This window comes from Haliaeetus albicilla, chromosome 1, assembly GCF_947461875.1.
Source record: "Haliaeetus albicilla chromosome 1, bHalAlb1.1, whole genome shotgun sequence".
Taxonomy (NCBI): Eukaryota; Metazoa; Chordata; class Aves; order Accipitriformes; family Accipitridae; genus Haliaeetus; species Haliaeetus albicilla.
The window spans coordinates 59438601-59449162 of NC_091483.1; the positions used below are offsets into that span (position 1 = coordinate 59438601).

At 41.1% G+C, this 10562-nt stretch overlaps 1 protein-coding gene across 4 annotated transcripts in view; it reads left to right on the forward strand.

The window, feature by feature from the left end:
• Positions 1 to 2061: 2061 nt before the first annotated feature.
• RFC1 (replication factor C subunit 1) overlaps positions 2062 to 10562 on the forward strand; it is a 45315-nt gene continuing 36814 nt past the window's right edge. For all 4 annotated transcript variants that reach the window (XM_069791597.1, XM_069791606.1, XM_069791615.1 and 1 more), the window contains exons 1-3: positions 2062 to 2190; positions 8158 to 8286; positions 10036 to 10111. In XM_069791597.1, the coding sequence (XP_069647698.1) occupies positions 2188 to 2190; positions 8158 to 8286; positions 10036 to 10111 (208 nt within the window). In that variant the 5' untranslated portion in view covers positions 2062 to 2187. The remainder of the gene's footprint in view (positions 2191 to 8157; positions 8287 to 10035; positions 10112 to 10562) is intronic.

Here is a 10562-nt window from a genome sequence, read left to right on the forward strand (position 1 = left end):
TTTCAGAAAGGTAGAAAACAAGTCTAATTTTAAAAATTATTTGTCTTAGTTGTAAATAGAGTGATGATATTGAGTGTACTTTAACTACTTTTTAAAAAGCTGTACTTTTAGTTGGGTAATATGCCTCTAAAACATGACCCATGACATCATGACAGACTCAAAAGGGATATTGCCTTCATTTTATCTTGCAAAGTGCATCATAATACAATGAGTATTCAGTTTTGTTTCCTGTTGCAGAGCAAGGTTTCCCACTTCCAGTGGTTTCATAGACATGCATGTAGAAACAGAAGTATCCTCTGTCTCCCCACCGTACCCAGGAGTGAAATATAGTCATTCCAGGTATTCAGTCTGATCATAAAGGGTTAAAATCTTGCCTTCCGAGAAGCATGGACATGTCACAAGCCCACAAGCAAATACTGCGCTGCTGGATGTTATTCTAGGTAGCTTTATCAACTACAAATAGAGATAACCACCTGCAATAACTCTTTTAGCATTATTTCAACAGTCTGGCTCTTACAAATGTCAGCCATTTTAACTACTCTTTAGTCCTGGTATCAGGAATACGCACAGCTTTAAAAATTACATAATGGGAATTAAATACGTAAATACAAACATATTGCTGGAGATGTTTTTCTAAAGTGATACCAGTTTTGTTTGCATAGCCATTATAGTTGAGTGCATATGGAATACCTTGCAAAACAGGCTGAAAAGCACAGCCTGTGCTTTGGGTCTGCATTTACTTGCTCACTCTGTCATGTGTTTCTTATGCAGAAATCCAAATTCACAAGCTACGCTAACGTTGAAAATATGAGTCCACCTGACCATATGCATTCATAAAAGAACAGTAGCAATTGCTATACAAACAGGGTCTTACGATTACTTAAAGTTCAATTTAAAGAAATAAACAGGAATGGTAATAGGTGTCATTAACATTCACGTTTTCTCAGACTGGACAAAAAGATCTGACCTATGTAATTATCTTTGCTGGAATTTGATCATGCCACCAAGAAGACAGTCTCTTGTTCTTGAAAAAAGAAAGAAAATGAATACAGAAGGTATACAAATGATAGCTCTGGAAATTGCAGAGAAGTACAAATTGAGCTTGTACTCTTTGCTTTTTTTTATGAGTGTTTTCTAAATCAATGGCAGTATTTCTCATGTCACAAATTCTGTTTGGCCTCCCTATTCTTCTCCAAGACTAGCAATAATTGGCGATTCAGCAGGTTGGCAGAATCTAAACATCAGACAAGTAATTACTGAGGCAGGAACTGTTTTAATTTGGTTTGCCCAAGTTTATTTTCTCTCAGCGTTCAGCAAGTAGAGGAAAAAAACCGGAAGAAAACATACAAGATTTCATTGGAAACTGATCAGAAATTGAACAGTTAGTGGGTGACGACAGAGCATAACTTTCCAGTTTCTCTTGGACTCCTCAGATGCAGATGGACTCTGAGCTCTCCTAAACCTTAACGTGTGGGAGAAAATACTGTAGAGGAATCAAAGCCTGACGCTTCCTGCACAACCAGGAAAGAAGAAAGAGGGGACCAACACATATTCACTACAGGGAAATGATTTTATGTGCTGCGCCGATTCCGACCTGACTCATGGTGACTGCACTGCTGCGTTACTAGCTGTCCAGGTACTTAGGACGCCTTGTTTGCGTTAAAAACCGGTCAATCCCACGGAGGCCTGGCACTGTTCCCCTGTTCAAACAGTAAGGGCTGTCAGCTCTCCTTCTCTGTCAGAGGTGACCGAGGACACGCCTATTCCTCGCGGAGCTGCAGCAGGCAGAAGCCCACCATTTTGACGCGAGCTGCCAGACCCCCTCCCTCAACTAACGGGCCAGGACCCGCAGCGGCCGCCCAGGCTTCCCGCCGAGGCCCGGCGGGGCGGTTAAGAGCGGTTAAGCCCGCGCTGCGCCCCGCTGCGGGAGGGGCCGGCCGTCGGCGCCTGCGGAGAGAGCGGAGCGGCCCAAGGGACACGAACCGGGCGGGCAGGGCAGGCGGCCGCCGGGCCCTCCCCGCCGGGCCCTGACACCGCCCTGCCCGTCGCGGCTGTGACGGCAGCGCCGCGCGCCGGGCCGCGGGAGTTGGCGCGAAGGCGGGGGTGGGGAAGGGGAGGAAGAGGAGGGGGGGCGGCAGGCATGGAGCCGGAGGCGTCCCGCTAGCGAGATAAACCGCCGCTGGCAGCATGGTGAGCACGGCGCACCGAGGGGGCCGCGGGTCTCCGCCGGCGGGCGGAGGGAAGGGAAGGGAGCGCAGCGCAGCGTCCCGCCCCGCCGGCGGCGGGGCCGGGTGGGCGTCTTCCCCGCGCGTGACTGCAGCCCCGCCGCCGTTGGGGCCGTTGAAGAAGCCCGGCGCGGGCTCAGCCGAGCCGGGCCGGGCCGGGCCGGGCCGGCGCCCTCTCCCCTGAGGGCGGCCCCGGGTGCGGAGGTCCCGCGCTGTGGCGGGACGGCGGAGACCTGCCCGGGCGGGAGCGGTTGCCAGGCTGCGGAGGAGAGGCCGCCCGCCCGCCCCGCGCCGCGCCGCGCCTCCGGCAGGGCTCGCGCGCTTCCCGCCGCTGCCGCCCTGAGGGGCCGGGCGCCGGGGCCCGGGCCGGGCTTCCCACGCGTGCCGGGAAAATAAACGCCTGGCCGAGGGAATGCCCGCGAGTGTGCCCTTGCCCCGAGGGGGAAGACTCTGAGACTCTCCGGCTGCCCCCCCCCGCCTTGAAACTGGGTGTTGAATTAGGCGCGCGGGGCGAGCTAACCCCTCTCTCCAAAGGCAGTCTGCCTGCCCAAGTTTTACCTCTTCCTTTAGTTTCAGTAAGAGCATACACGAGGGCCTTTCAGCTGCCGAATTGGACGGTGTGCAATGTTTGCAGAAAACCAGTTCAAGTGGGGAAGAAAGAACTTAAAAAGTCTAGAAGTAGACATTTGTTCATAAATAACGAAGGATGCAATCCTCGGTAGGATGTGACGAGTTTGTAAAGATAGATGTATAGGTGTTTGTGTGTGTGCTTTTCAAAGTGCTGCTCGGTTATGCGGCCATCGTAAGATGGTATCCCCTCTTCATCTCTGGCCAAGACAAATTTGCTTCTACTCAGATGGAGCCTCTGTGCGGATGTTTTACTGGCTTAACTGCAAATGCCGTTCAAAGCCAGTTAGGTTCAACTTTGGTTCTGGACTCTCCATAGAGTTTAACCTCCTTTATATTTTACACCTGGTGCTCAGCAATGATGGGTGATACAATCTGAGTCTTTCACAGTACTGACAGAGGTTTGCCAGCACTAAGAACCCTGAAACTATTAAACTGTGATATTTTCATAGTTTGTTAGGGGTGGCTGATGACTTTAAATTTATGTACGAGGACAAGGCTGCCTCTCCTGTTCCCCTGCCATCACCTCTTTAGAAAACTGATCTTACTGGAAGGCTTCCTCCCTTCCCACCTCCCTGGGACAAAGGCTTTCTCCCCCTATGCAGTCTTCTGAATGTCACAGATCTTGCAATGTCTGGCACTTTCCTAGATGGGAGGAAGACAACCATCGTTTTGAGGAGAGTGTGAGTTGCCTCAGCCCTTTCCCTTTTCAGTGCTGAAGAGAAGAGGCTGTACAACCATCATGGCTGCAGCTGCAGAGATAGAGGCAAAAATATAGTGATGTTAGTAACCACGTAGCCTGTTCTGTGTGTGCAGTGACAGCACAAGCATATTGGAATTTAATATCATACCCTTGCAAACAGAGTTTTTTTCATGTAGCACCAAATGTAAGTAGCCGCCATTGGGTTGGTTCTGCAGCATCTTCTCAGCTGTGCTGAACTGATGTGTGTAGAGTTACCCAGTGAACTGATTTGTCTTAGAAGGGATTTATTCTTTTACCCAGATTAGTGGCCTGACCCAGTTCCCAAGCAGAGAGCTATGCTGGTACAACTGAGGGAATAAATGAGTGGGGGTAGGGGCTGCTTGAATTGCCTCTAGCTGAGAGACACTCAGGGCTGAAGCTGTAGCATCAGCTGGTGTGTACTTAGAACTGTGATGCTGCTCGAAAAATACTGTATAGTACCTCTGCAATTTTTCTGGACACACCAGATGTCAAGCTGATGTTTGCACAAAACTTGCACTGAAATAGGCAGACTGTAAATAAATACGATTCTTTTGATGCAAGGCCCTCATGGACACGCTTCAGAATACCTGAAATAAGGTGCATTACTTTATTGAAGTCATTGAGCTAGGTTGGTGAAATTCAGTTTTCTATCTTGTATTGTATTTTGAGGTGCAATCTGAATTATATGATGTTGTTTTGGAAAATATTCTGCCGTACTGGATACTAGTCTTCTAAAAACACTGTGCCTATTATGGTTAGGTTGAGATGGTTCTATCATCAAAGTGTTGGAGTAGTTGATCTTTGGTTTGGGATGCTTTTGAAATGCAGGAAAAAAACCCAGTATGGAGTGTTTATGACTTTTATAACTGACTTCTTTGAGCTGGGCGTTTACTGAAGTCTTAAAAGTCACCCTGACAAACTCTTTGAATAACCAGTCTTTGTACTACCTAACAAATAGGTTTCGGTTTCTATTCATGTTAATCTCCTCAGTAAAACAGACACATATAAATCATTCAAGAGGAAACTTGCAACCTGACATGATTAATTGCGATGGTCTTTTATTATTGCATAAGATGGAGGATTTGAAGCAGTAGTCAAAACTGGCAAGAACTGGACAGCACAGCCATTACCAGGATGATACTACTAAGATGGCTCAGCAGGAACCAGTGCACCTGAACACAGCTTTCGATGTTATGCATCGATTACCCCCCTAATTTAGTGAGAGTGATAAGAAATTCTTGCTTAGTTCCACCTCTTACTTAAGTGGAACTGCTCAAAGTTACATGTCGTGTTGCTGCTGCTGAAGTAGCAGTGGGGAGCCACATTAATACAGCCTCGCCTCTTTTAATTTTAGCCTTCTGGGCAAGGGGACCACCTGGGACAGCCGTGCTGGTGTGTGTGTCTCCAGCATATACAAGGCTGATGAATCCTGTGGTTTTTGGGGAGAATGTCCTGGAAGTAAACTTGCTGCTTACATTGGTACACATCTTTCCTCATTTGAATGAGCATGGATAAAAGCTAAACATAACACAATTTTTCCACCTGGTGAACTCATATATATGTGTGGCATTATATACCAATAAGATGGTCAGTCAGAGTATGTTAAATAGATAAACCCAGAATGGACGCGAGTGATCCTGTCTGGGATCTAAGCTTATATAATAATTTATAAATAGTCTTCAGACTTCTCGGATGGGAATCAGTTCGATAGATACTTGTATTGCTTCATTTCTGCAGTTAGTTGTGCGACGAATTAAGGATTTATCTGGCATCTCGTAATAAATGGCACGAAAAATCTGTCTCTTATGATTCTTGGATAAAAGCTTTGCTGAAAGATGACTTTATTGTTGCACTGTAGCATACTTTTCTCCCAAGCAATTCTGAATTCACCATCTTTTATAGCCCAGCAGTGGTTAACAAGGTTACTTTTTCTTCTGAATAGCAGGATGGCTGAAGAAGATTGGAGGATTTATAACTCTGAAGATTGAAGAAGATTGTACATAAATGTCAATTTTCCTTTGTAGCTTAGAGCTGTGTAGTTTAGTCACTCAAAGGTAGATGGTCACTATGGGAAATGAAAATTTAGTACCCTAATACAGACTTTTATTCAGAAATCTCTAGGTGGCTTGTGTGCTTTAATATTCACAGTATTTTCTGAAAAACTTAACACAAGCATGTAACAATAAAAGAAAAAGAAAAAACTGCTGTTTCTTGAGGGCTGAAGTGCAGTTTCCGTCAAGAGAATGTAATGAGTTGTGTTAACATAGGGAGGCAATTTTGGAATATGTAGCTGCTGTATCATCCCAGTATTTTCAAAGAAAAACTGGTATTGTTATGGATGGTGCTTTCTTAGTAAATGGGTAGAAGATGCTGCTTTGAATAAAAACCAAAAAAAATTGTTTATCCTCATTTGACCTGTTAATCTAATGAAATACTACCTGCATTATAAAAGATAGTAGCAGTTGACTGTCACTCATTTATTTTAGGTGTTTATAAAGTGATTTTGGGGAAAATAGCTTGTAAAGTTGGCCCTGATTAGATAGTATTTTTTAAAAGTTTGAAGTGGCAGTTTAGGTCCTCTTTATAGCATGTTAAATGTAGAGGGCTTATAGCTATGGCATTCATTTTGCAAATTAAAGATATTTATGAAGAGCTAACTTGATATCTCATGAGAACTGATGAGGCAGAAAATAATAATTTACATGTTACAATTTAGGCCTTAGCAGTTCAGGAACTCTGATATTAAAATAGTGGAAGAAGCTGGGGCAGACAGGTCAATTTCATATATTTTCTTTATTAAGTCTGCATTTCATAAACCAGGATATGATGGTATTTCCTTGTATAAGTCTATAAAAAAAAAATCTAATATTATTGTATATAGTGTTTGCAGAGCAGCTCACTTACTAGTTAACATTTTAGTTAAAATACTAGAATTGAGTGTTAGTATTGATCTAAAATTAATTATTCTCCAAATATTTTAAGCCTAAAAGTAACAACTATAAACAATGAAAACAAAACTTTAACATCACTTTATTTTGCAGTGTTGTAGTAAGTATTTAAATTATTTTACTACATAAAAATTCTGATGAGACTAGTAATCAGTATTTCTGTTGCCTATGTTACCTTAAGCCTAAAAAGAAGTCAGTAATGATTGAGTGATCGAGTCCACAAATCTGCTTTAGATAGATGCTTTCTTCAAACCTGCTACCTATAGGTATCGGCAGTCAAAATTTCAGAGCTTATATAGTACTGCGTTTATATTGTAGGAGTACATGTAAAACAGCAGTGTTGAAAATTTATGCCCCAAGGCTTAAATTCCATAGATGGAAATGTGTGAAGTCTCATTGAGAAAGAATGCTTCCCAGTCTACTGTCTGTTTGCTGAATCCATAGTATTATATGCAGGTAAAACATAAAGAGTCTAAATTTTTACAAGAAACAACATTTCTGATGCTGGATAACATGTTCCGTATTTCGTGTATGCTTTCAAATTGCACATTCCATTGATTTTAAGCCCGATAGGCTCTGATAGTCCAAATCCAAACTCACAGGGAACTGACTGTTAAGAGAAAAGGAGCCTGAAACACCACTTCTTGTCAATCAGAGTTTTAGGGAAATTTCTTAATAATTTACTATTTTACTTGTAGTTCCCTATAGTAATCAAGAACTACCCAGATGAACTCTATGATGGGGAATAGCTGTCAGCTGGGTTACATGTAGTCCTGAGCCACACCCTTTACCTGCTATATATTTAGGCCATGTGAGGTACTTTCTGTCTCTAAAATGGCTGCTACCCATGAAGGTAGTGATGCTAACCAGGTACCTGTTTTTTTAATAAAACAGAAATGCTAGTTTTTTTCAACAGAAGTCAGATTTGGTTTTGTGTGTACAATAGTGCTTTTTAAAAATTGAAGCTTCAGCTGCTGATCTTACATATTTAGAAAGCTTTTTATGGTTGTACTGTGGTCAGACAATAAAATAAGGTTACAAAATAGACTTTTTGGAGCTTTTTGTATTAGGTTCTTTCTCTTTGTTTAAATTTTAATCTGTTTCTTGCTGGCTAATTTTTTTAGTGAGATGAGAACTACTGTCCTAAATCTATAAGAAGGTAGAGGCTGCAGTATGTCCCACTACTTGACTGTTTCTAGCTCTTGGTGCTCTCCTGTCTTTCTACATTGGACACTACTTCATAGCTGAGTTGATAATTTTTAACTATAGAAATACTTTGGGCTAGGTTTGCGATGATTGGGGGAAAAAAAAGGAATTCTAATTATACATCTGTCTTAAGTCATTATTTCATTGCTAGTGGAAGTTTGTTTTTAAGTGTGTGTTGGTGAGGATGTCAAAGTAAGGGAGAAAAACTTTTTTTATGATTCAAAGACAAAGGTGGTGTGGTGTCTGAGCAACTATGTTTAACTTTAGCTGGGCTTTGTTTCTTAATTGTAAACAAAATTTCAAGATCAACAAATATTATAATGGAGCTGTTGAGAAAGTAACTTAAGTGCATTGCTGTTTTGTAGTGTGAAACTTGTAAGAGCTATCTGTATTTAAAAAATTATAAATCTGTTTTCCCTTTAACTAGGATATCCGGAAATTCTTTGGTGTTGTACCTCCTGGAAAGCGACAAGCATGTGACACTGTGAAAAAGAGTGAAAAAATTAAAAATGGCGAAGGATCCTCAGGTGGGAAGAAAAGGGAAAAGGAGACTAAGGTTAGTTTTGCTTTTCTTATTTGTGAAGTGCTTGGTTTCTCTGATACAGGATTGTTTGTGTATCTAGCATTTTTTCAAGTCATCATTCTTTTCATATACTCAAAAACCAGACTATATGTCAGTTGTTTTCATAGGCATGGGAGGAAACTACCACTTAATATTAACTTCTAGCAGCAAAACATTGTACATGGTGAAAAAAATTGCTAAGATAAAAAAATATTTGGGTTGTAGGGCAAAGGAGAGGTAGGCAGAAGTTGTTATGGTTAGGTGCTAATGTAGGAGCAATCTGTTATATTTGAAGTTATTTTAGCTGTAGCCCACAGTTCCCAAAGTAGCTCTGCTTATTTGATTTTTAATCTAATTAAGATTGAGGCTTGTGCACAGTAGATGTAGGCATATCAGAAAGATGTCATGCTTTCAAGTAAGGTAAAAGTCTGTGGTGTAGGTGCCCTCTGACCAGATTTTTAATCAGGTGTTTCAACATCTGTGGGGGAAACATTAATACTGCCTTTCTTGGATGGGATCACTTGTGTAAACCTGTTGCAAAGACCAAATTCTTTAAAATGACAGGTTAAAATTAGATTGGGTTCTAGTCTCAGAGTACTTTACATATTAATCATCTGAACTGTATAAAAAAGAGGAGTGGCTGAAGAGGGCTTTAAAATCACTTGGAGAATGGAAGGATTTCTAATAGGATGGAATGTTTAATGTGAAGCATCACAATCAAGAAGTAAGATGTTACTTAAAAAAATATTTTGGCTGTATAATTTCATTGTTTCAATGTGAAAATAAAGGACAATTCGGTGGAACTGAAAGACATGGCAATTATCTTCTGTGATCTGTTATTTCTACTTTGCAATTCTCCAATTATATCAAGGATTTGATGGGTTTCAGATTAGAATTGAATGTAGGTTATAAAACGTAGTTATGTTTATCTAGAACTATGTTTTTAGCAGCATTTACAGCTGTGCATGACTACAAAACATGCATAGTTGGTAGTTTGGTAGGCCCAGGAAACTTTCTACCTGTGCAGCTTGTGATTTTTCTAAATATCTAAAACTTGTCAATGTTTAAAAAAAAAAAAAAAAAAATTCCTTGAGACAGTTCAGTACTAGCTGCTGCTAGATAAAACACATTTGTCAACTGTGACCAGTGGTGCAACCTCTTATGGTAGTTGCGCTGCTTAGCAGGTGAGGAGAGAAGCTGCAACCAACCAGGATGCTGAATAGGAAATCAGTCTAGCTTCAACTGTTGTGTATGCTTTTTTTCCTTTTTCAATTGGCTATATTATACTCTGAAGTTGTGTCAAATTCTGGTGGTTACAGCAAAGTCATATTCAGAATGGAACCAAAAGTGAAAGCTGAATTTCATGCAAGTAACTTATTGGCCTGTATGACCCCTATTTCTGGTGGGACCATGCAATTTCTTTTTTGGATTAAAACTTGGAAGGGCTTGAAAATCTGTTTGATTTAGTTTAATTGACATTAAACTTGAATATTTATTCTCAACATAGTCATCTGTGGTTTGCTTGGAGCATGTTCAGCTTTACTGCTGCAGTTTCTTCCTTATTTCCCCTACCCTGCACCTTTCCCCCTCCCACGAGTTAGCACAAGACTGTTGGTAAATGCAATGTTGGGAAATAAATAATTTCTATTAGAATTTGTTTGAAACTTACAAATTTGAATGTGTAACTGAGTAAAAGCTGGAAGGATCTGTTTACTGGTTGAACTCATGGGCTGTTACTTGTAGGTGAATAATTCACCCAGTGAAGATGATTCCAAACAAAAGCGAACAAACAAGAAAAAAAGAATAATCTACGATTCAGGTAGTGTTCACAGTTGTTTCGGAATGCTCCTTTGTATCTTTTGCATCAGCATTCAAGGTCAATTATGTAAATGGTATATCTGTAATAAAGCTGTGGTTGGTCTGTATTTTTAGTAAATGCAATTAAAAACATTTTTTACAGTAACTATTGCTGGATAGCTAAATATATTTGATAATAATAAGAGTGCAGTATGTACCACGCATGTAATGTACAGTGCAAAGTAACTTTTAACAAAACATCTGTCAACCCCCCCCCCCGAAAAAAGTTCAGATAGTACATTCTATCAAAACTACAGAACTTTTTTTTTTTTTTTTTGTGATGGAAACTCCCCACAATTTATGTACGTTTTATGTTTCCTGTTCTGCTAGGGATAAATAACATCCTATGCTGGGTACAGGAAGCTGATCATATACTATAATTTCACACTTCTGTGCATTGTGTGAGCATGTTA